This window comes from Oncorhynchus nerka, linkage group LG20 (assembly GCF_034236695.1).
Source record: "Oncorhynchus nerka isolate Pitt River linkage group LG20, Oner_Uvic_2.0, whole genome shotgun sequence".
Lineage (NCBI taxonomy): Eukaryota > Metazoa > Chordata > Actinopteri > Salmoniformes > Salmonidae > Oncorhynchus > Oncorhynchus nerka.
The window spans coordinates 23061900-23088224 of record NC_088415.1 but is presented as its reverse complement, the minus strand read 5'-3'; the positions used below and the strand labels follow the sequence as shown (position 1 = coordinate 23088224).

Genomic DNA, 26325 nt, shown 5'->3' with positions numbered 1-26325 from the left:
GTCCGCTCGGCCAAACATTGAACTCGTTGGCCTAAATGTCAAGCGTCAAGTCTGGAGGAAACCTGGCACAATCCCTACGGTGAAGCATGGTGGTGGCAGCATCATGCTGTGGGGATGTTTTTCAGCGGCAGGGACTGGGAGACTAGTCAGGATTGAGGGAAAGATGAACGGAGAAAAGTACAGAGAGATCCTTGATGAAAACCTGCTCCAGAGCACTCAGGACCTCAGACTGGGGCGAAGGTTCACCTTCCAACAGGACAACAACCCTAAGCACACAGCCAAGATAATGCAGGAGTGGCTTCAGGACATGTCTCTGAATGTTCTTGAGTGGCCCAGCCAGAAGCCAGACTTGAACCCGATCGAACACCTCTGGAGAGACCTGGAAATAGCTGTGCAGCGACACTCTCCATCCAACCTGACAGCGCTTCAGAGAATCTGCAGAGAAGAATGGAAGAAATTCCCCAAATACAGGTTTGCCAAGCTTGTAGCATCATACCCAAGAAGACTTGACGCTGTAATCACTGCCAAAGGTGCTTCAACAAAGTGCTGATTAAAGGGACTGAATACTTATGTAAATGTGATATTTTTCTGTTTTTCATATGTAATAAATGTGCAAACATTTATAAAAAAAACTATTTTAGCTTTCTCATTATGGGGTATTGTGTGTAGATTGATGAGGGAAAAAACTACTTAATCAATTTTAGAATAAGGCTGTAACGTAACAAAATGTGGAAAAAGTCTTGAACAAATGTCATGTCTCTGCTTCAGAGCCCGACAACAAGACACCTTTCTTGCCCCCAGCCCTCCTCAGAGGTTAAGAGAAGAGAGATAAGGCCATACTCCAAGGGCATCTTTGGAGGCGTCAAGTCTCAACCCTGCTTGGCCTCCTCACTCCTAACCCATGGTGTCTTGACTCCCTCCGTCCGCTCTCCCTCAGCTACCTCCCTGTTGCTCCTCACAGCTCCTTCCCTCTATTGAATTACAGTCCAGCCATGCATCCTGTTTACCTCAACACAGCCCTAGCTGGTTAATTATAGGAGTACGGAAGCAGATGAAATATGGCTCTATGGACCAGACCGGACATCTTTGAGAGAATAGGAGGTACAGAGCAGAGGCATGGAGTTCATTATAATCTCTGTCCACCCCCCTTTATGTTTTGAATACTGAAGATGGTAGCCTGGCTACCCATTCACATTGCTCCGTCCAAACGCCACACCCGCAAACGTTTCATCCCCAAGATGAATGTATTGTGATAGACAGAGCAGGGGAATTCAATACTGTATGAGTCGTCAGTACTCACGCTCTAGTATGTGGGTGAATGTGCTAATGACCTGGCCATTACACACATGCTCAGTGCTGTATGGGAGATTGGATCCACCTCCCCTCCTGAGCCTCTCCCACAGGAGAACACCCTCAGGGCATATAGGGGGAGAATTGGCCCTGATGGTGTATAAGAGGTCCCCTTGGGGTACGGGAGCATGCCCAAAAACAAAAGAGGGGCAGGGGAGGGGGTATTATTAGCATAATACAGAGTGCAGGAATAATGATGTTTATGGCATTAGTTGACACACACACACACACACACACAGGTGTGACCAGCCACACCCCTATCTTCAATCGAGGGGCTCAGTGTAACGGCGTTCTTCGTTTGTTGAAAGAGAGTCGGACCGAAATGCAGCGTGGTGGTTACTCATGACTTTAATGAAAAAAGCGATACATGAAATAACTATACAAATACAAAACAACAAACGGAACGTGAAACCTAATTACAGCCTATCTGGTGAAAACTACACAGAGACAGGAACAATCACCCACGAAATACACAGTGAAACCCAGGCTACCTAAATACGGTTCCCCATCAGAGAAAACAAGAATCACCTGACTCTGATTGAGAACCGCCTCAGGCAGCCAAGCCTCTACTAGACACACCCCTAATCAACCACAATCCCAATGCCTACAAAAACCCCAATACGACAATACAATAAACCCATGTCACACCCTGGCCTGAACAAATAATTAAAGAAAACACAAAATACTAAGACCAAGGCGTGACACTCAGGCATGGAAAGTAGAGCTTATATTGGGATGAGGTGTCAGACTCGGTGATGAAATACCTCCGTTAATTTATGCATCCATCCATCTTACACTGCAGTCTGCGGCTCACTGTTTGAATGACCATGTTGAAGAGCTTGGGGGCGCTGTGTGTATAGTGTATCTGGGTGGTTCCATGGTTTGCCTCCTGAGTCCCACCACACTACCAGACCCAGCTCCACTGGGCCACCCTCTCATTCCAGGCTATGGCCCCAGGCCTTCTGTTACCCCCCCCCCATCCCTCTCCCCTGTCTTCCACCAGGCCCTCAGTGCAAGTAGGCCAGTCAATTTGGGTCCCTTCTCACTCCTCGAATATCTCCCCCAGTATCCCCATTTCTCCCCCCCGGTATCCCCAGTTCTCTCCCCCGGTATCCCCATTTCTCTCCACCTTTCTCTCCAAGTATCCCCCTTGATCCCCCAATATCCCCTTTTCTCCCCCAGTATTCCTCCTTTCTCCCGCAGTATCCTCTTTTCTCACCCAATATTTCCCTTTCTCCCCCAGTATTCCCCTTTCTCCCCCGCATCCTCCTTTTTCTTCGACTTTCTCCCCAGTATCCTCATTTCTCCCCCAGTATCCTCATTTCTCCCCCAGTATCCTCCTTTCTCCGCCTAGGGTGGGTGTGGAGCCTGGGTGGGTGTGGAGCCTGGGTGGGTGTGGAGCCTGGGTGGGTGTGGAGACTGGGTGGGTGTGGAGCCTGGGTGGGTGTGGAGCCTGGGTGGGTGTGGAGACCGGGTGGGTGTGGAGCCTGGGTGGGTGTGGAGACTGGGTGGGTGTGGAGCCTGGGTGGGTGTGGAGACCGGGTGGGTGTGGAGCCCGGGTGGGTGTGGAGCCCGGGTGGGTGTGGAGCCTGGGTGGGTGTGGAGACCGGGTGGGTGTGGAGCCTGGGTGGGTGTGGAGACTGGGTGGGTGTGGAGCCTGGGTGGGTGTGGAGGAAAGTGGACCATAGTCAGGGAAACGTAACTGGAACACTGCTATATGTGCTATTGTATGTCAGACATGTAGGAGGGGAGGCAGGGAGAGATGGTGATAGAAAATGGGTGAAGCAGGAGGGGTGGATCAAGACCGATCACAAGGGACTTGTAGGCCTAGGAAGGGGTAGGGGGATTGTGTGTGTTTTGGAAAGGAAGGTAGGTATGGGGAGATTGTAATTGGATGTGTGCCAGTCTCTCAGGGGTCCTTGAGAACTGGGACTAAGAGATGGAGAGTGGGAGAGGGGGTGGGGTGGCAAGGCCCAGTGCCAGGCTTTCCTGTGGGAACCAGCCTGCTCTCTTTTAGGTGTGAATAGAGGAGAGCAAAACCCTGCTCGGTTACACCAGAAGTCTTCCTAATGAGTTTAAAGAGCCACGACTCAAAAGGGAAGTGCTTAACCATTGTTCGGCTGTGTTAGGAGGAATATGTGGCCTGCATTTGCACTGAATACAGTCTCCCAAGTATTTCACTGCATTGTGTATGTTAGAGTTAAAATATATTAAGGTAGACTAATGATGAGATATCCATCATTTGACAGAAAGTCAATGCAGTTCTTGGAAGTGAACATCCATGCATTTCGCTTGGACTAATTTCTCACTTAAAGGATAGTGTGCATATGAAACCCAGCAATTTGTCATTGTAATGCAGAATGGTTAATGCATGTGACATTGTGTCTGTCTGTGTGTCTGTATGTATGATTGATTGGGTCTCATATGGCAGGGCTGTACCTTCCTGACCTGAGAATTAACCCCACTGGGAGAGAGGGCAGGAGTGACTAGCCCAGAGACCAATTACTGCTAGTAGGAAAGGGGTCATTATTCTCTGTCTGTGTTGGGGGGGGCTAGCCAAGAGACTGGGTTGGTTGGGTGGGTTAGCAGATAGGAATTGGGGTTGATCAGTGTGGAATAGAGGTTGAGGGGTTGATGGGTGTGGAATCGAGGGTGAGGGGTTGGTGGGTGTGGAATCGAGGGTGAGGGGTGGATGGGTGTGGAATAGAGGGTGAGGGGTTGATGGGTGTGGAATCGAGGATGAGGGGTGGATGGGTGTGGAATAGGGGATGAGGGGTTTATGGGTGTGGAATAGAGGATGCGGGGTGGATGGGTGTGGAAGGGAGGGTGAGGGGTGGATGGGTGTGGAATAGATGATGAGGGGTTGATGGGTGTGGAATAGATGATGAGGGGTTGATGGGTGTGGAATAGATGATGAGGGGTGGATGGGTGTGGAATAGATGATGAGGGGTTGATGGGTGTGGAATAGAGGATGAGGGGTGGATGGGTGTGGAATAGAGGATGAGGGGTTGATGGGTGTGGAATAGAGGATGAGGGGTGGATGGGTGTGGAATAGAGGATGAGGGGTTGATGGGTGTGGAATAGAGGATGAGGGGTGGATGGGTGTGGAATAGAGGGTGAGGGGTTGATGGGTGTGGAATAGAGGATGAGGGGTGGATGGGTGTGGAATAGATGATGAGGGGTTTATGGGTGTGGAATAGAGGATGAGGGGTTTATGGGTGTGGAATAGAGGATGAGGGGTGGATGGGTGTGGAATAGATGATGAGGGGTTTATGGGTGTGGAATAGAGGATGAGGGGTGGATGGGTGTGGAATAGATGATGAGGGGTTTATGGGTGTGGAATAGATGATGAGGGGTGGATAGGTGTGGAATAGAGGATGAGGGGTGGATGGGTGTGGAATAGAGGATGAGGGGTTTATGGGTGTGAAATAGATGATGAGGGGTTTATGGGTGTGGAATAGAGGATGAGGGGTGGATGGGTGTGGAATAGATGATGAGGGGTTTATGGGTGTGGAATAGAGGATGAGGGGTGGATGGGTGTGGAATAGATGATGAGGGGTTTATGGGTGTGGAATAGAGGATGAGGGGTGGATAGGTGTGCAATAGAGGATGAGGGGTGGATGGGTGTGGAAGGGAGGGTGAGGGGTGGATGAGTGTGGAATAGAGGGTGAGGTGTGGAATAGAGGGTGAGGGGTGGATGGGTGTGGACTAGAGGATGAGGGTTTTGGGCCGTAAGGGGGCAGAGAGAGGGAAGGAAGGGATTTGGAATGAGGGATACATTAGGTGAGTGAATAAATGAGTTAGGAGGTGGGGATGCACAGGAAGGAGGTAAATCTGGTAGGAGGAGGTAAATCTCCCCCCCCCCTTCTGAGTCTGTCCCCAGTGACATTACGAAGAATGAGTCTGAGGGGAATGGATAGGTTATACACAGTTAATTCGCTTCATTGGTGTAGAACTGTAAATCATGTCAGAATATGGGTTCAGCCTGTCAGAGAAACAGTGGCAGGGGACCAACTGACACACAGCCTGGCACCAGATAAGGCTGTCTTTGTATTGCAAATCATAGAGAGACTAAATCATGAATGAGCCTGTGCTGCACTAAGCGTCTCTAATATGAGTAATGATATCAACACCAGAGACAGGCTCTGATATGAGTAATGATATCAACACCAGAGACAGGCTCTGATATGAGTAATGATATCAACACCAGAGACAGGCTCTGATATGAGTAATGATATCAACACCAGAGACAGGCTCTGATATGAGTAATGATATCAACACCAGAGACAGGCTCTGATATGAGTAATGATATCAACACCAGAGACAGGCTCTGATATGAGTAATGATATCAACACCAGAGACAGGCTCTGATATGAGTAATGATATCAACACCAGAGACAGGCTCTGATATGAGTAATGATATCAACACCAGAGACAGGCTCTGATATGAGTAATGATATCAACACCAGAGACAGGCTCTGATAGGTGCGCCTGATGTATGGAGTTTTGGAATCAGTGCCCTCCCTTGAGAGAGTTTCCTTTCCTCATGGTCAATTGTAGATTTAGCAGCCAGACAATAGACTGCATAAATAACCTCTAGAGGACAGGCCCCTACAGCTGCTTGCCTTATTTTCTATTGACTGCTACATATAAATATCCTCTCATATATTATACAGATGGTTCCTCACTGTTCAATTGACTGGATTAAAACCACTAGCAGAAAAAAACATGCCCCTCCCTTACTATTCAGTAGACTGTATGTATTACTAGTTTAACCCGTCCGTTACATACATTTTCTGTTGAGACCGGAGGCAAATAAGCAGAAAATTGCTTGGAGTTATTTGGCTTCCCTCCTTTGCATTGCGAAACAGCACCTGGCAGAATAACTACTTTTTCTCTGCTAGGAAGAATTAACACATAGACTTTTAACTTCCAGTGTTTTTTCTATGTAAATAAACCACTAACTCAATTCAGGTCGAACCCGTTCAGAAAACGACCCTACCCTACCCTACCCTACCTCCTCACCTCACGTACAGTGCATCAATCTATACACAATACTCCATAATGACAAAGCAAAAAATGTTTAAAAAAAAATGTTTGCACAATAAAAAGATTCACTGAAATATCACATTTACATAAGTATTCAGACCCTTTACTCAGTACTTTGTAGAAGCACCTTTGGCTGCGATTACAGCCTTGAGTCTTCTTGGGTATGATGCGACAAGCTTGGCACACCTGTATTTGGGGAGTTTCTCCCATTCTTCTCTGCAGATCCTCTCACGCTCGGTCAGGTTGGATGGGGAGCGTTGCTGCACAGCTATTTTCAGGTCTCTCCAGAGATGTTGGAGAGAGGCTGGGCCACTCAAGGACATTCAGAGACTTGTCCCGAAGCCACTCCTGCATTGTCTTGTCTGTGTGTTTAGGGTCGTTGTCCTGTTGGAAGGTGAACCTACGCCCCATTCTGAGGTCCTGAGTGCTCTGGAGCAATTTTTAAAATCAAGGATCTCTCTGTACTTTGCTCCGTTCATCTTTCCCTTGATTGTGACTCGTCTCCCAGTCTGTGTCGCTGAAAAACATACCCACATCATGATGCTGCCACCATCATGCTTCACCGTAGGGATGGTGCCAGGTTTCCTGCCATTTGGCAGGAGGGCTGTTATGTGCCTTTTACTGAGTAGTGGCTTCCATCTGGCCACCCTACCATAAAGGCAAGAAGTTGTTTGTGCTGATGTTAAAGTGAGGGCCGTTGTACAAAACATGTCATCAGCAATTGGATCATCTTTAATGAATCAGAGTATCAAAGCCAATTAGTATTTCCTAAATGCTGCTTTGCACACGTGTTCAGGTTCTGGCCCAGCCCATCAGTTTCTGGGACCAATCAGAAATCTTTGATTGGGTTTGCATTCGAGAAGTCATCGGGAATGAGATTAAATCCAGACTCATCGTGGAGAAGAAACGTTTGTGGGCGTGACATTTGGCTGGAGCAGTGTAAATGGGTAGACAGGCAGGGTTAATAGGCCTGAACTGCTAAGATCCACCCACAGATAATGTATTAAAAAAAGAAAAATGTGTTTTAATGCTGAGCTCTGTTGGTTAGTGCCACGGCAAAGTCCATGATGAGTGCTTTTACCCTGTAATAACACAGTAATACTGACCCACTGAGGCCCGGACCGATACACATGCAGACACTGTCTCTCTCTCTATCATCTAGTCCAATAACAGTGCAAGGTTCTAGGTCCTTCCATTGCAGGTGTTTCACTAAACTTCCAATTGACACATTTAACCTTTCTCCTCTTCCCTTCGTTGTTGCTGTAAAATAGAATGTGTTCTCAGCTTCCTAACCTGGCAATATAAGGGTTAAACATGAAGATAGCACACTGACAGAATCGCTAACACAGCTACTAGGAGTACTTTCATTGAATAAGAAATTAGGCCTAGGTGATTCTCTCCAATGACATCTGATTATAGCACTAATCATACTTAAGTGGAAAGCTTGAGAGCCACAGTAGTCTATTCCCTTTGTTGAGAGGAGACACATAGATATACACTGTAGGCTTAATTGATTGTACTGATATTGTTTTGTAGCGGAGCAGAAGTATTCTGTCAGCCGTGTAAAGGGCCTCCTGAGCCTGATTCTAGTACAGAGACACTGCAGTGTGTGTGTGTAGTGTGTGTGAGCGAGGGAGGGGGTTTCATTCCTCCAGCCTCTCTCTCTGTGTCTGGCATTCTCCATCTAACGTGACCCTCCAGCCCTTCTATTATAGAGGAATTATGGGGGGTGGAAACAATACAGTTACGTATCGCAATATTATATTGATATTTGACTCCAAGTATCGATGTGTAAAAATAAATACATTTAAAAAATATATATATATATGTTCTACTGGAGGTAGTGCTAGTTGGCTGTACCTGCGCCAATACTCCTGTATTTTTCATCCTATAGCTTGTTCTTCATCTTCTTTTTATAATAGTGAGCCAACATGTTTTCAGCACTTCTATTTCCCTGACTGATCAAAACTTCTCTCATGGCTCTCTCTTTTCTTTCCGTGAGCAATATGTTTGGAACATCAAATCACAATACAATTGCAGTATCGTATCGATAAGAATCGCACCTTACTATCGTGATAATATTGTATCGTGAGGTCCGTGGCAATTCCCAGCACTACTCTGGAGGTGTGCACACTCCCGGGCCTGCAGTAGTAGGTTTTAGGGGATGAAGTTCAGATGTCTCAGCCCCCTCATCTTCTGGCAGTTTAATCTCATGATGAGGAGAGGAAAACACAAAAACACTTTGATGATCCCCATCCAGATAAAACCCAATTCTGCTATTTGTCTGTGCGTTTCAATGCTTTAGTGTGCGTTTGCCTGTTGTGTCTAACCTCTCACACACTGCTCCCTAGGCTCTTTGGTATGGTTTTCCTTTCCATCACTGTGTGTTTCGAAACCCCAGCAGTACTGAGAACTCTGAACACTGTCTGGAGGAAGAGCGAGCCCCGACATGGAGCACCAGGTGCTGGAGTACACCTCACTGCAGGGCAAATAGGACAAATGAAAATACGCAATAGCAAGTGTGTAAAAAGTGTGTGCGCGTGTGTGCGCGCATGTGCATGAATAATAGCCCAATGGCTCTTTTCAGTGCAGAGAATCAATGGGGCTTTCTGCCAGACAATAGCTAATATCTTTGCCTCAGTTTATCTCGTTTTCTCTCTCTCCCTTCCCCCTCTCTCCTTTTCTCTCTCTCTACTTTCTCTCTCTCTCCCTTCCCTCTCTCTACTTTTCCTGTCTCTCTTCTCTCCTCTCTCGCTCCCTTCCCTCTCTCTACTTTTCCTGTCTCTCCCTTCCCTCTCTCTACTTTTCCTGTCTCTCTTCTCTCCTCTCTCGCTCCCTTCCCTCTCTCTACTTTTCCTGTCTCTCTTCTCTCCTCTCTCTCTCCCTTCCCTCTCTCTCTCCCTTTCCTGTCTCTCCCTTCCCCCTCCTTCTCTCTCTCCTTTCGTTTTCCTCCCTTCCCCCTCTCTCCTTTTCTCTCTCTCTACTTTCTCTCTCTCTCCCTTCCCTCTCTCTACTTTTCCCTCTCTCTCCCTTCCCTCTCTCTACTTTTCCTGTCTCTCCCTTCCCTCTCTCTACTTTTCCTGTCTCTCTTCTCTCCTTGGCTCCCTTCTCTCTCTACTTTTCCTGTCTCTCTTCTCTCCTCTCTCTCTCCCTTCCCTCTCTCTCTCCCTTTCCTGTCTCTCCCTTCCCTCTCTCTCCTTCTCTCTCCTCCTCTCTCTCCCTTCCCTCTCTCTCTCCTTTTCCTGTCTCTCCCTTCCCTCTCTCTCCTTCTCTCTCCTCCTCTCTCTCCTTCTCTCTCCTCCTCTCTCTCCCTTCCCTCTCTCTCTCCTTTTCCTGTCTCTCCCTTCCCTCTCTCCTTCTCTCTCACTCTTGGAAATTATGATTCTCTCATTCTGAAACAGGTCCGTACAATGAAGGAGCTCGTCGTTAATCATATCATCATCATTTTATCTCCTGATAGGTGACTCATGTCTGGATCTGCTAAGAGTTGGAGGGAAAATATGTTACTTGATTTCTATCTGTAGTATTGTATGTACTATAGAACAGGCCGAGTTGTCACGGTAACATAGCCCAGATCACATGTTTTCCATGTGACATGATGAAAGCCTACTGAAGGTGTTCCATGATGAAGGAGATGAGGTTTGAACTATAGGGAATGAACAGCGTTAACCATGTTGTGATGTGAGGAATCTACTTTCCGCATCTCTCTCTCTCTCTCTCTCTCATGAGCTGGTGAGGAGGCTCATTCAGACAGTAGTGATAATTAGCTCTCTGTCACTCATTAACACGTTGCCATTGGCTTTGAGATCACTGTAGCACATCAACCACCAGTGCCACTGCTCTCTGGGTAAATGAGTAGCAGAACCACACATATCCATGTGAAAGGCTTAACATTCCTCACCAAGGCTTTATAGGAGTAGCATGCAGATGAGGGAAAAACAGGGTCAGCTCTTTTGTTGTTTAGCAATAGAAATGACCTCAGATGCTGTCAGAGGGAGTGAGGGAATGTGAGAGAACCTCAAGTGCCAGGGTCAGTGTTTGTATGCCCGTCTGGTGTTCAACCTTCCCAAGTTCTCTCACGTCACCCCGCTCCTCCGCTCTCTCCACTGGCTTCCAGTTGAAGCTCGCATCCGCTACAAGACCATGGTGCTTGCCTACGGAGCTGTGAGGGGAACGGCACCTCAGTACCTCCAGGCTCTGATCAGGCCCTACACCCAAACAAGGGCACTGCGTTCATCCACCTCTGGCCTGCTCGCCTCCCTACCACTGAGGAAGTACAGTTCCCGCTCAGCCCAGTCAAAACTGTTCGCTGCTCTGGCCCCCCAATGGTGGAACAAACTCCCTCACGACGCCAGGACAGCGGAGTCAATCACCACCTTCCGGAGACACCTGAAACGCCACCTCTTTAAGGAATACCTAGGATAGGATAAAGTAATCCTTCTCACCCCCCCTTAAAAGATTTAGATGCACTATTGTAAAGTGGCTGCTCCACTGGATGTCATAAGGTGAATGCACCAATTTGTAAGTCGCTCTGGATAAGAGCGTCTGCTAAATGACTTAAATGTAAATGAAGAACACAATTGTAGAAATCCATAATTGTAAGCATTTGGCAATGGGCACTAAATATAGAAACTGCAGACACACCTCGAAGCTGTGAAAGGTAGAGAAAAAACTCTGTGCAGTGCTCTGGGAATGACAGAGAGAGACAGCAGGGCAGAGAGAGAGGAATGACAGAGAGAGACAGCAGGGCAGAGAGGGAGGAATGACAGAGAGAGACAGCAGGGCAGAGAGGGAGGAAGGGGAAGAGAGAGACAGCGGGGCAGAGAGGGAGGAAGAGGAAGAGAGAGACAGCGGGGCAGAGAGGGAGGAATGACAGAGAGAGACAGCGGGGCAGAGAGGGAGGAATGACAGAGAGAGACAGCGGGGCAGAGAGGGAGGAATGACAGAGAGAGACAGCAGGGCAGAGAGGGAGGAATGACAGAGAGAGACAGCGGGGCAGAGAGGGAGGAATGACAGAGAGAGACAGCAGGGCAGAGAGGGAGGAATGACAGAGAGAGACAGCAGGGCAGAGAGGGAGGAATGACAGAGAGAGACAGCAGGGCAGAGAGGGAGGAAGGGGAAGAGAGAGACAGCGGGGCAGAGAGGGAGGAATGACAGAGAGAGACAGCAGGGCAGAGAGGGAGGAAGGGGAAGAGAGAGACAGTGGGGCAGAGAGGGGGGAATGACAGAGAGAGACAGCGGGGCAGAGAGGGAGGAAGAGTAAGAGAGAGACAGCGGGGCAGAGAGGGAGGAATGACAGAGAGAGACAGCGGGGCAGAGAGGGAGGAATGACAGAGAGAGACAGCAGGGCAGAGAGGGAGGAATGACAGAGAGAGACAGCGGGGCAGAGAGGGAGGAATGACAGAGAGAGACAGCAGGGCAGAGAGGGAGGAATGACAGAGAGAGACAGCAGGGCAGAGAGGGAGGAATGACAGAGAGAGAGCAGGGCAGAGAGGGAGGAAGGGGAAGAGAGAGACAGCAGGGCAGAGAGGGAGGAAGGGGAAGAGAGAGACAGCGGGGCAGAGAGGGAGGAATGACAGAGAGAGACAGCAGGGCAGAGAGGGAGGAATGACAGAGAGAGACAGCAGGGCAGAGAGGGAGGAATGACAGAGAGAGACAGCAGGGCAGAGAGGGAGGAATGACAGAGAGAGAGCAGGGCAGAGAGGGAGGAAGGGGAAGAGAGAGACAGCAGGGCAGAGAGGGAGGAAGGGGAAGAGAGAGACAGCGGGGCAGAGAGGGAGGAATGACAGAGAGAGACAGCAGGGCAGAGAGGGAGGAATGACAGAGAGAGACAGCGGGGCAGAGAGGGAGGAATGACAGAGAGAGACAGCAGGGCAGAGAGGGAGGAATGACAGAGAGAGACAGCAGGGCAGAGAGGGAGGAATGACAGAGAGAGAGCAGGGCAGAGAGGGAGGAAGGGGAAGAGAGAGACAGCAGGGCAGAGAGGGAGGAAGGGGAAGAGAGAGACAGCAGGGCAGAGAGGGAGGAAGGGGAAGAGAGAGAGAGACAGCGGGGCAGAGAGGGAGGAAGCAGGGGAGAGGAGGAAGGGGAGAGAGACAGCAGGGCAGAGAGGAGGAAGGGGAAGAGGACAGCGGGCAGAGAGGGAGGAAGGGGAAGAGAGAGAGAGACAGCAGGGCAGAGAGGGAGGAAGGGGAAGAGAGAGAGAGACAGCGGGCAGAGAGGGAGGAAGAGAGAGAGAGGGAGGAATGACAGAGAGAGACAGCGGGGCAGAGAGGGAGGAAGGGGAAGAGAGAGAGAGGGAGGATGTTTCTGTTTGTGAGGTGTGATTCACGAAGCAAGAAGAACGACTGAGTTGGACTGTTTTTCTCTCTAACCGGCTTTAACCTAGTCTCGTATGAATCATCCTGAACCATCCGCTAGTGAAACGGAATGTAAGCTTGCGACATCAGGATGGTTTGTACGAGGCTAGCTATAACCTCCCCTCTTCACTGCTCTGTTCTGAAGACACTCATAACCCTGAAAAAATGTTGCCTTTAACCAATGTGTGATTTGGTTTTGTCTATTAGAGGGCCCACTATATATTGGCCACGCATGCGTATCAGGGGCCCCTTCTGTGAATAAGCAGATTACTGCTAACATACGCTAATTGAGTGACTGTCAGTGACTGACATAACAAGTGGAAAACTGCTGATGCACTACCAAATTCTGAGGGCCCTAGTGGCTGTGGGGCCCTACGCACAACGCATAGTCTGCGTATAGGTGCACTGAAACACTGAGCAGAGTCTTCAGGGAGCTGAGACACTGAGCAGTCTTCAGGGAGCTGAAACACTGAGCAGTCTTCAGGGAGCTGAGACACTGAGCAGAGTCTTCAGAGAGCTGAAACACTGAGCAGTCTTCAGGGACCTGAAACACTGAGCAGAGTCTTCAAGGAGCTGAAACACTGAGCAGTCTTCAGGGAGCTGAAACACTGAGCAGTCTTCAGGGAGCTGAGACACTGAGCAGTCTTCAGGGAGCTGAAACACTGAGCAGTCTTCAGGGAGCTGAAACACTGAGCAGTCTTCAGGGAGCTGAGACACTGAGCAGTCTTCAGGGAGCTGAGACACTGAGCAGAGTCTTCAGGGAGCTGAAACACTGAGCAGTCTTCAGGGAGCTGAAACACTGAGCAGTCTTCAGGGAGCTGAAACACTGAGCAGTCTTCAGGGAGCTGAGACACTGAGCAGTCTTCAGGGAGCTGAGACACTGCAGAGGCATGCAGGGTCAAGTCACTGATTATTATTATTATGTGACTGACTGCCTGTCTGAGTAACCACTACAGGCCCTCTCTCTCTCTCTCTCATTATATAACACTACCACCTGTGTGTGTGTGTGTTACTGTATAAACTGGTTTGTGTGTGTTAAATACAGTATTTAACTGGTTTAAACCTGGTTGTCAGTATTTTTGTTTCCACAATCAATCTAGACCTAGTTGAAGCTATGTTTATCTTCAAATCTCTCTGTCTCACTCTGTTGCTGGTCCAAAGGTCTTGGTGCCTACTGTACCTTCTCTCTCACGTTTCTGGGCTGTACTGCGGGTGGTGGTGGCCTTTTAGGTGTGTTGTGCCCTGACAGAGTGGTATTGCCCTGTGAGCGTACCCAAAGGTGTCTTATCGCATACAGCCAGGGTGTGTACCATTCGTTTAGCTATCAGAATCTGGCTTAGAGATGCTGTCATAGTGAACAGTCCTGGGTTTGTTGTTAAACTCATTTGGCAATTTCTGTGTTATTTTTCTGCAGTACAGCAGTGTGTTTGTGTTGTGTGTTGTGTGTGCTGACTGACCAGTCTCTAGGTCTGTGTGCTACTCACATCCATCCAGCCCCTGTGGAGACTGCAATGTAGGGGCCAGAAAACACTTAGATCGTCCTTCCTTCTCTCTCTATTTCTCTGTCTCTCTCTCTCTCTATCATAACATTTTCATCTATTTCCCCTTGCTAGCTTCCTTTGATATCAATATTGTATTTTATTTGATTAATTCACTTTTTCCAGATCTGGGTTCTCTTTCATGCTTTTTGTACCTGTCTGTCTGTCTGTCTGTCTGTCTGTCTGTCTGTCTGTCTGTCTGTCTGTCTGTCTGTCTGTCTGTCTGTCTGTCTGTCTGTCTGTCTGTCTGTCTGTCTGTCTGTCTGTCTGTCTGTCTGTCTGTCTGTCTGTCTGTCTGTCTGTCTGTCTGTCTGTCTGTCTGTCTGTCTGTCTGTCTGTCTGTCTGTCTGTCTGTCTGTCTGTCTGTCTGTCTGTCTGTCTGTCTGTCTGTGTCTGCTTTTCTTTCCTTTTCTTTTCTTTCTTTCTTTCTTTCTTCAGGGTCAGTACAATCACCATGGGTCAGTGATTTCCAAAGGCTTACAGCATAGCCAAGGTTAGCCGTCTGACCTTTCGGGCACCATGAGAGTTATTTAAGATACTCCTCAAATAGGCAGGGTTTAAGACGTTTTCGGAAGATGGGCAGGGAATCTACTGTCCTAACTTTAGGGGGAAGATGGGCAGGGAATCTACTGTCCCGACTTTAGAGGGGAGATTGTTCCATCATTGGGGTGCCAGGACTGAGAGGAGCTTTGACTGGGCTCAGTGGGAGCTGACCTCTCGTATGGGTGGGAGGGCCAAGAGACCGGAGGTGGTGGAACAGAGTACTCTGATTGGGATGTAGGGTTTGAGTACAGCCTGAAGATAAGGAGGTGCAGTTCCTCTTGCTGCTCCATGGTCTGGAAGATGATGCGAGCTTCGACTGGAAGACAGTGGAGTGTGCAGAGGAGCAGGGTGACATGGGAGAATTTAGGAAGGTTGAACATCCGGTGGGCTGCGGCTTTCTAGATAAGGTGCAGGGGTTTGATGGCACAAGCGGGGAGCCCAGCCAACAGAGAGTTGCGGTAGTCTAGACGGGAGATGACAAGTGCCTGGATTAGGATCTGCACTGCTTCCTGTGTGAGGAAAGGTTGTACACTACAGACGTTGTAGAGCAGTGTTTCTCAAACTTGGTCCTCAAATAATTCAATCAGCTGTGTAGTGCTAGGGCAAAAAACTAAATGTGAACCCCTTGGGATCCAGAGGACCGAGTTTGAGAAACAGTTTTAGAGCGTGAACCTGCCGGAGCAAGTCACTGCCTTGGTGTTTACAGAGAACGACAGGGGTTGTCATTCAGGGCCATTTTGTTCTTGTATGTTTGTTTGTGATGGAATATGGAGGGGATAGCAGTGTGGGGTTAAATAGGAGTTTAAGGATCATCACAAGGTCAGAGATTGGAGAAGCTGATCCAAACCTGAATAGCATTTATCCGGATAGTGTGGGCTCCAACAGGGTTTGGCCCTGAGGCAATGTTTGTTAAAAAAACTGGAATCGATTAGTTCACCACAGGCCTTTCTCAGTGGACTGCAGCATACACATGTAGATAGAGAACAGATAAGAGGCTTAACTTAGTCTTCTGCTAGTTTGATCTTCTGCTTCTGAAGGTCTTGCTGTATCTCTGGAGGATCTCTCCCTTCTTCCACCTGCAGTGTTGGCCCTGATCAACCCCCTCTAACAAGAAGCCTGCTTCTCTCCCATTGGAACATGAGGGAAAAATAGAATATCTCAGGCAGCTGGAGTTTAGTTTGACACCACAGGCTCTGCTTCTTAAAGGTTTCAAATATTGATTTGTTTAATTAAACCTGTTAGAGAGCATGAATAGCAACCCATTCCCTTTCTTCTGCTCTATAGTTACAGGTTTAGAGGAAGGTGGTGTGTTTGTGAGTGTGAGGGAGGAGGGATGAGGGGATGATGGTTGTTGGAGTAGAAGAACAAGGTTGAACTCTTTGACCCTACCCTCCCTAGTACCCTGCTCTAACCTGCCCCCCCTAGTACCCTACTCAAACCTGCCCTCCCTAGTACCCTACTCAAACCTGCCCTCCCTAGTACCCTACTCTAACCTACCCTCCCTAGTACCCTGCTCTAACCTGCCCTCCCTAGTACCCTGCTCTAACCTGCCCTCCCTAGTACCCTGCTCTAACCTGCCCTCCCTAGTACCCTACTCAAACCTGCCCTCCCTAGTACCCTACTCTAACCTACCCTCCCTAGTACCCTGCTCTAACCTGCCCTCCCTAGTACCCTGCTCTAACCTGCCCTCCCTAGTACCCTGCTCTAACCTGCCCTCCCTAGTACCCTGGTCTAACCTGCCCTCCCTAGTACCCTACTCTAAGCTGCCCTCCCTAGTACCCTGGTCTAACCTGCCCTCCCTAGTACCCTACTATAACCTGCCCTCCCTAGTACCCTACTCTAACCTGCCCTCCCTAGTACCCTGCTCTAACCTGCCATCCCTAGTACCCTACTCTAACCTGCCCCCTAGTACCCTGCCCCCTTGTACCCTGCTCTAACCTGCCCCCTTGTACCCTGCTCTAACCTGCCCCCTAGTACCCTGCTCTAACCTGCCCTCCCAAGTACCCTGCTCTAACCTGCCCCCCTAATACCCTGCTCTAACCTGCCCCCTAGTACCCTGCTCTAACCTGCCCTCCCTAGTACCCTGCTCTAACCTGCCCCCTAGTACCCTGCTCTAACCTGCCCTCCCTAGTACCCTGCTCTAACCTGCCCTCCCTAGTACCCTACTCTAACCTGCCCTCCCTAGTACCCTGCTCTAACCTGCCCTCCCTAGTACCCTGCTCTAACCTGCCCTCCCTAGTACCCTGCTCTAACCTGCCCTCCCTAGTACCCTACTCTAACCTGCCCTCCCTAGTACCCTACTCTAACCTGCCCTCCCTAGTACCCTACTCTAACCTGCCCTCCCTAGTACCCTACTCTAACCTTCTCTCTGAGCTGATGTATAGCTTTAAATCAGGTGGTCTTTGGGCTTAAATAGTTAGTCAGTCATCCTGACCAGGAACTGTGTCTAGGATCATAAATTATCTGACTAACAAAATAGTCTGTCTTAACTATTGAACAATGGAGGATTTGTTTGCTGATCGGTTGGCCAATCATATTCTCCAATTTCCTGGTTGTCATACTCAGTCCACATTTTTAGGAACCTGGTAGTTGATACCAAACACAGGCCTCTGCCCTCACCAGATCTTTATTTCCAGTAAGTAGAGTTTCAAGTTTGTGTGATTAATTAATTAGAAATCTTACTCATGAGAGTCCAAACAGAAATCATTAGCCGTACGAATCTCCTACCCTCTGAAGATTAGTCACAAGTTTCTCTCTCATATGACTAGTAATCACATCCCCTGTGATTCTGTCTGTTATAGAAAGGGATGGAACGAAAGATGGAACAGGAGATGGTGAGAAAGAGAAGCAGACAGATGGAGAGGAAAGTTAGAGATGACACCACATCATCTGCCTCCTCAGAACATCACATGATGATGAAGCTAACTGTGATGATGTGCCTTGCGGACTGCCTGGGTTCCTATAGGGATCAGAACCCAGCAAGAAGTCTGGTTAGATCCATCCCATAATATATGAGTTAATGTGAAGTCAGACCCTGTACACTGCAGAGGGCCAAACCTCCTGAGGCTTCTGTCTTCTCCCATTCAACATGCTGGAGCTTGTATCTTGTTTTCACATGGTACCACATCAATCTAAGTGAATGCACCAATTTGTAAGTCGCTCTGGATAAGAGCGTCTGCTAAATGACTTAAATGTAATCTGACTGATTCTTTCTCTTAAGTGTCAGTTGTCACCTACCATACAGATCTTTGTGTGGTATCATGTATGCCCATTTTATTGGCCATATCACAATGTGCTAATTCCCACTCACATCCTCTCACAGTTAACTAAAACATATGGTGCTGTATTGATGCATTTTTAGGCTGGGTGTCTGGGATTCCGCATTAAGATTGTCCCCCCCCAAAAGTAACCAAACACGTAGCGGTTGAGATTATGTGGCTTGGGTCAGCAGAATTTGGCTGGGTGCCCCCTGTTTGAAGCCTGCCTGCCTGCCCCCTAGTCAGTGTCCCCCCCAATCCCCACCACAAACACCCAGATTATAGTGATAGGATTCCCCTACTTTCTGATTTGGTTAATCCCTACTTTTAATGACAATCTAATCAAAGAGGGTTGATGAGGTTTGGGTGGAGAGGAGGACTAGATTTGGGGCACACTGGATGGTGTGTGTGGTAGAACTCATAACGTGTGGATACAGTATGTAGACGGACTAGAAGTGTGGTCATTTATCATCTATTAAGGTATCCCAAGGTCTATGAGCTCAGTGTTGACTCTGTGTGGACACCTAACGCAGTGCTGGCCTTCAGAGGGGCATGTAGGGACATGTTCATAAGAGACCTCCAGTTCCATGAGTCCTGTGTTTACATTCTCCTAAACCATAAGCCTCTCCAGGCCTGTGGGTATGTGTGCTAGCTAAGGTGTAGGTGGCCTGAGGTCCTTGACTTTTTGTTCCATGCTACAGCCAGAACCATTCCACCATTCTAGAGCCATTCCAGGCTTCCACTGAAAGCATACCGTTGATCTCAACCAAAATGTTTATCTGATCAACGATGCCATCTACTTTCCTGCACCCTCTATCTCTCCCCAACACAGAAATGTCAACACGTGAGATGTCCATCATGCACTAGACATGATGTCATTGTCATGTCTGGCTGTAACCGCTGAACTAGTTCTACACAGGGGTTCTTCGGCTGTAACTAGGTCAATTTCATCATTGTAATTTTAAAGTGCAGATTTCCTTTTTTCTCTATAGGAAGGAATTACTGGGATTATTATAGAACGCAATAAAACTAGGAAATCCATCCACAGTCACGTGCCCGTGTGTACTGTGGAGTGAATGTGTACTGTAGAGTGAATGTGTACTGTAGAGTGAATGTGTAGAGTGTGTGTACCGTAGAGTGAATGTGTAGTGTAGAGTGTGTGTAGTGTAGAGTGTGTGTAGTGTAGAGTGTGTGTAGTGTAGAGTGTTTGTAATGTAGAGTGAATGTGTAGAGTGTGTGTATCGTAGAGTGTGTGTATCGTAGAGTGTGTGTATCGTAGAGTGTGTGTATCGTAGAGTGTGTGTACCGTAGAGTGAATGTGTACTGTAGAGTGAATGTGTAGAGTGTGTGTACCGTAGAGTGAATGTGTAGAGTGTGTGTACCGTAGAGTGAATGTGTAGAGTGTGTGTACCGTAGAGTGAATGTGTAGAGTGTGTGTACCGTAGAGTGAATGTGTAGAGTGTGTGTACCGTAGAGTGAATGTGTAGAGTGTGTGTACCGTAGAGTGAATGTGTAGAGTGTGTGTACCGTAGAGTGAATGTGTAGAGTGTGTGTACCGTAGAGTGAATGTGTAGAGTGTGTGTACCGTAGAGTGAATGTGTAGAGTGTGTGTACCGTAGAGTGAATGTGTAGAGTGTGTGTAGTTTAGAGTGAATGTGTAGAGTGTGTGTAGTGTAGAGTGAATGTGTAGTGTGTGTAGTGTAGAGTGAATGTGTAGAGTGTGTGTAGAGTGAATGTGTAGAGTGTGTGTAGTGTAGAGTGAATGTGTAGAGTGTGTGTAGTGTAGAGTGAATGTGTAGAGTGTGTGTGTACTGTAGAGTGAATGTGTAGAGTGTGTGTACCGTAGAGTGGATGTGTAGAGTGTATGTACCGTAGAGTGGATGTGTAGAGTGTGTGTACCGTAGAGTGGATGTGTAGAGTGTGTGTACCGTAGAGTGGATGTGTAGAGTGTGTGTACCGTAGAGTGGATGTGTAGAGTGTGTGTACCGTAGAGTGGATGTGTAGAGTGTGTGTACCGTAGAGTGGATGTGTAGAGTGTGTGTACCGTAAAGTGGATGTGTAGAGTGTGTGTAGTGTAGAGTGGAGGTCGGGGGCAGAGAGAGAGTAAAGGGAAAGGGGGATACTTAGTCAGTTGTACAACTGAATGCCTTCAACTGAAATGTGGGGGGCTGCCATAATCGACATCCACATCTTCGGCGCCCGGGGAACAGGTTTAGAGCAATGTCAAATGTCTGATTGACTCCGGTGAATCCAGACATGGGGATTGTAGTCCAGCTGAGAAATTTTAATCTCTGTCGGATAAATCACTGCAGTTGGGCATTGGAAATTAAATATATAATGGAAGGATGAGTATTATTTTTAGAGCGAGAGACACAGGGAGCGAGAGAGAGACACAGGGAGCAAGAGAGAGAGAGACACAGGGAGCAAGAGAGAGAGACACAGGGAGCAAGAGAGAGAGACACAGGGAGCAAGAGAGAGACACAGGGAGCGAGAGAGAGACACAGGGAGCGAGAGAGAGACACAGGGAGCGAGAGAGAGACACAGGGAGCGAGAGAGAGACACAGGGAGTGAGAGAGAGAGAGACACAGGGAGTGAGAGAGAGACACAGGGAGTGAGAGAGAGAGAGAGAGAGACAGGGAGCTAGAGAGAGAGAGACACAGGGAGCTAGAGAGAGAGACACACAGGGAGCTAGAGAGAGACACACAGGGAGCAAGAGAGAGAGAGAGACACAGGGAGAGAGAGACACACACAGGGAGCGAGAGAAAGAGAGACACAGGGAGCTAGAGAGAGACACACAGGGAGCGAGAGAGAGAGAGACACAGGGAGAGAGAGACACACACAGGGAGCGAGAGAGAGAGAGACACAGGGAGCGAGAGAGACACAGGGAGCGAGAGAAAGAGAGACGCAGGGAGCGAGAGAGAGAGTGACGCAGGGAACGAGAGAGAGAGTGACGCAGGGAGCGAGAGAGAGAGAGAGAGACACAGGGAGCGGGAGGGAGAGACTAACCTAGAGTCTCTCTGTGTGGCTGGACATTTCTGAACAGGCACTGTAAAAGGGCTGCCTCGTGGTCCATTAAGAAATTAAGGCCAAAGTCCAGAGAGCGGCAACCGTTAATAGTGAATAAACACTCCGTCAACCACCCCAAGCCACTAAAGACCAATAGAATCAGTGAAACAAAACTAGTGAATACAAGCCGTCTCACACTGTCACACTCTACACTCTACAGGTTGACGTTTATTGAGATTAATCTTGTCCTGGAGGCAGAGCTGAAGGAGTTCCACTAGATGGCCCATGTACAAAGTCAAAATTATATATCGTAAAAAATCATGAAAACAAAAATGTAAGGTTAGCAGTGTGGTTAGGGTTAAGGTTAGTTTTAGGTTTAAAATCTGATTTTTTGACTTTGTGGCTATGCCAGCTAGTGACTACCCTGAAGAGTTACCTCCAGTATATGAGTCATCCCAATAATGGCCAACCTGCTAACACTCCAGCCTTGTGTCCCTGAGGTAGTAGTCATCTTCCCTTTCTAAACTCCATCTGCTACTTTCAATCTGGGGGATTTGGATGATTTCCTCATTTGATCTGCCTGTACTCCTAAATGACCTTAAGAGCATTAGACTAAATTCTATAATCAGAGAGGGATGGTGATATTTGTCCAGGAGGTTTCCTACAGCCTAAATATTCTGTTTTATTAGAACTGCCTTCTTCTAAGTCTCTGGTGAGCATGTGCAGTGGGGAGGAAGGGGAGGGAGAGCAGTGAGGTCGGTAGGGGCAGGAGAGATGAATGATGGAGGGATAGAGGCGGGGCAGGGGGGTGACAGCATCCAGATGGAAACTGCTGTGACTGAGTGGTTCTCTCTCCAGGGTAGACTATTTTAGGAGGCAGGGTTATTGGTGCAACACTTCTCTGTTCTGTCCCCAGCTGAACCTCAGCTGTAAAAGTAGGCTCATTTCAAAATGGCAGAAATTCCAAATGGGAAAAATAGCTCATTCACCAAACCCTCTCTCTCTCTCTCCAGGCGTTTGGACAAGTCTACTCCAACCATAAAAAGGTGGCTGCCGACGGGGAGAGCAGGGAGGAGTCTCTGATCCAGGAGGCGGTGTGTAAGGAGGCCTATTACGAGCAGCGGGTCCTGGAGCTGCAGACGGAGCTCCGCCAGGCCCGTAATGTCCTCACCAACACCCAGTCAGAGAACGAACGCCTGGCCTCCATCACCCAGGAGATGAGAGAGGTGAGACGAGAAGAAGAGGGAGAAAAAATAGATTCAGTTTGCATACGGACTAATATACCCCATCTGCACCTGGTATTAAAATGCGTCCTGATATCTGGACGGGTGTAGCCTAGATGCACAAAAGACACATTGGCTGCGTTCACACTGGCAGCCCAATTCTTATCTTTTTCCACTTATTGGTCTTTTGACCAATCACATCTGATCTGATTGGTCAAAAGACCAATTTGTGAAAAAAAGATCAGAATTGCCCTGCCTGTCTAAACGCAGTATATGTAATCATAACTTGATTGGATCTAGATTTTAGTTAATCATCACTGACCATGACTGGATTAGTTTGTTGGACCATTCGTGATTGGATTTGATAATAGGTATAGACTGGTTATATGAGATCAGATCCTGACAACCTGTGCATGAATGCAATCAAAATTACACTTGCACATGCTCAACTACACAAACACTGGCACACACACACTCTTTCACCTTCACAAATAAAATCAGAGTTGATTTGTCATGTGCACAGGATACAGCAAGTGTAAACAGTACAGTTAAATGCTTGCTTGCAAGCTCGTCAACCTCAATTACTTCCTCAACAATGCAGTTCTATTGTCATATAAAACAAATGCACATCGGAAAAAAATAAATACACAAGAATATACACTCAGTGTACAAAACATTATGAACACCTGCTCTTTACATGACAGACTGATCAGGTGAATCCAGGTGAAAGCTAGCTAGCTAAACAATGAACCAGTCCCAGATAGCAATGAGGAATGAGCCCAGAAGCGGCCCTCTTCCAGGGGGCCAGAACTGATTGAATCGGCCTGGAATCGGGTGTCTGAATGACTGCCCAGAATCGGCCCACGTACATCGGACCGGTTCCGTCTACCGGAATTCAGCTGACTTTGACCGGCATCTTACCAGAATCCCCCCCAGAAGCAGCCCGATGCAAATGTAAATAAATGTATACAAAATTAAATATGACTATTATACATTTTATACATACAAATGATACCCATCTGGAAAAAAACCTCATACACCTGGTGACCGTGTCAGCGTGCATACGCCTGGCCCGCCACAGGAGTCGCTACAGCATGATGGGACAAGGACGTCCTGGCCGGCCAAACCCTCCTCTAACTCATGTGCATCACCTCATGGGTTTCCCGGGCACGGCTGGCACGGGTCTCGAACCAGCATCTGTAGCAACATGCAGTGTCTCAGACCGCTGCGCCACTCGGGAGGCTCCATCCACAAAGTTTTTCATGCTTATCAATTGCCTTGCACAAAGTATCAAAATACTACACAGGACTCTTAAAGAATTTCATTTAAATGTTGATTGTATTTTTTATTCACAGAAACAATGAGAAAATATAGAAAAATAAATATTGAAATGCTAATTATAAAAAGCAGCCCATGTAATCAGAGAGTAGCCCCAATCGGCTCGAGACCCGAGTAATATATTTGAGCCAGATAACTCTCCCCGGAATCTTCCCGAGACCCAAGTAATACATTTGGGCCAGATGACTCACACCGGAATCAGCTCGAGCTCAATCCCCACATCCTAGCCATAAGTAATACTGCCGAAGGCGGCCCAGACACATGACGTCATGACCAACTCATACTACTACCAATACAAACATTCTCATAGCTGTAGTATGAGGACTGTCAACACATACTGAACCGCTCATGTTATAGACAGAAGCGTGCTACATGGCAGACCAATCCAAACTCATCTCCCGACAATTCTGCCCATCTATCTCAGCCAATCATGGCTAGCGGGAAGGTTCCTGTCTTTTTACATGGATAAACCAACAAGGCTTGTAATTTAACAACGGTATACAAGTTCGTTATTAAGGCACATGAAATTTCACATGTTCCAGAAGGTATTTCTGCCCAAAAATAAATGTTTACGTTGAAATGCCTGTCCTGTGAAGTAGCGACGTATGACATAAGCCTAGTTTCCTGAAACGAGTCACATGTATAGTCAATTAAATACTGCAGTAGCTGTTTTCAAAGTATTTCTGTCATTTTCTTTTCATAGCTGGTGAAATAATCGCACAAAGTCAAAGGGAATCCTATATAGCCTATCCCACCTTGCGCTGCAACACTGCCTGATTGGGGGCTGTACGCACCTGAAGAGCTGAGTGAAAGATTTATTTTTAGAAACGCTGTGCACAAGCATAAAAGTTGGTTTAATTTACTTACATTGTTAGTAGGTTCATTTTAGAAAACACTGTGCACAGGCATAAAAGTTGGTCTAATTTACTTATTGTTAGTAGGTTACATTGTTTTGTTCACAAGCTAGGTTGTTTGTCAATGTTTGAGATTCAACTGCTAGGGAAGAGAAGACAACACTTCTACTAGTCAGACTCAATCTCACAGGCACAAACATGAGTGGAGCCGCATTACCACGGGAACATATATTTTGGCTGGTAAAAATTCTGAGTGGCTGGTACATTTTTCAATCTACCTGCCACAGTGGCTGGAGTACCAAAAATGTAATTTGAGTCCCTGATCATTATCAGTAGTGATAAATTAGAGGGATACTGGTAGCAGTTGTGTAATCAGGGTTAGTGAGTGAGCAGCAGGATTAGTATAATACATTGTAGCAGCAGATACACATACCCATACTAGCATTGAAGTGTTCCCAATTAATCAAACCTGTCCTCACTTGCACAATGTACACACCCATATATATTTGCTTTACATCCAGATACTGTTTACTGTGGCTACTACACCACAGTTTCAGACTTGCGTGACTGCATTGCTACCGATAGAACTCCGCTTGGCGTTTCCAGGCAGGACTAATCACACCCTGATGGTTTCAGCTGATTTAACTAGCGCCATCATGGCGCCATCATGGCTGTCGTATTGATGTGGTCCTGAGACTGCAACCCTGGGGATATGGGCAGGCCTGAAATGACACTCTCTGCTGGCGTGTGCTCTGCTGGCGTGTGCTCTGCTGGCGTGTGCTCTTCTGGCGTGTGCTCTGCTGGCGTGTGCTCTGCTGGCGTGTGCTCTGCTGGCGAGTGCTCTGCTGGCGAGTGTTCTGCTGGCGAGTGCTCTGCTGTGGTGTGATGGAGGGAAAGGTTAACAACCGCTGCTGGTGAAAGGAGATCATACTTGAGTATAACTTTATATATCAGACATTGGCTATAGTACATCTACTGTGGTTACAGGTTACTTGTTGCTTTAGTAATGGGTGAAACTTAAGGCATTTATGCTGCTGCACTGGGACTCATTACGCAGGGTACAGGCACTAGGTCCTGAGACTGGCAGCACGTGCCCTTACATCCAGCCCTGGCGTCAGTGACGTCACTCTCCTCTCACATCAGATCTGGCATTCTTCCCTTGCTTGAGAGCGCCAGCCGTGCCATCCGCCTGCCCTCTTGTCTGCGGAGGGACAGATAAGAGCCAATTATCGAGGAATGTGTATACAGTGAGTGTGTGTGCGCACATGCGTGGATATGCCTGCGTGTCATGTGGGTGTGTCAAGGTTGAGCCAGTGGCGAAGAGATTGATGTAAACTGTGTATAGGAGTTTTTCAAAGTTTGATTTGTTTTCGAATTCTGTGTGGGTCTGTGTAATCTGAGGAAAATATGTTTCACTATTATGGTCATACATTTGGCAGAGGTTCAGGAAGTGCAGCTCTGTTTTCACCTAATTTTGTGGGCAGTGTGCACATAGGCAGACCTAGCTCTCAAGAGTCGACAGGCTTTCTCAATAGCAAGGCTAACCTCACGGAGTCTGTACACAGTCAAAGCTTTTCTTCATTTTGGGTCAGTCACAATGGTCAGGTATTCTGCCACTGTTTACTCTCTGTTTAGGGCCAAACAGCATTCTAGTTTGCTCAGTTTTTGGTTAATTCTTTCCATGTTTTCTCATGATTTGGTTGGGTCTAATTGTGTTGCTGTCCTGGGGCTATATGGGGTTTGTTTGTGAACAGAGTCCCAGGGCCACTTGCTTTGGGGAGTCTTCTCCAGGTTAATCTCTCTATAGT

The 26325-nt window shown here is 47.8% G+C and overlaps 1 protein-coding gene across 2 annotated transcripts in view; it reads left to right on the top strand.

Annotated features, from left to right (window-relative positions):
* The window catches only part of LOC115102087 (protein bicaudal D homolog 2-like), an 89572-nt gene that overhangs the window by 18696 nt on the left and 44551 nt on the right, over nucleotides 1-26325 (top strand). For both annotated transcript variants that reach the window (XM_029621654.2, XM_029621655.2), the window contains exon 2: nucleotides 22116-22328. In XM_029621654.2, the coding sequence (XP_029477514.2) occupies nucleotides 22116-22328 (213 nt within the window). The remainder of the gene's footprint in view (nucleotides 1-22115; nucleotides 22329-26325) is intronic.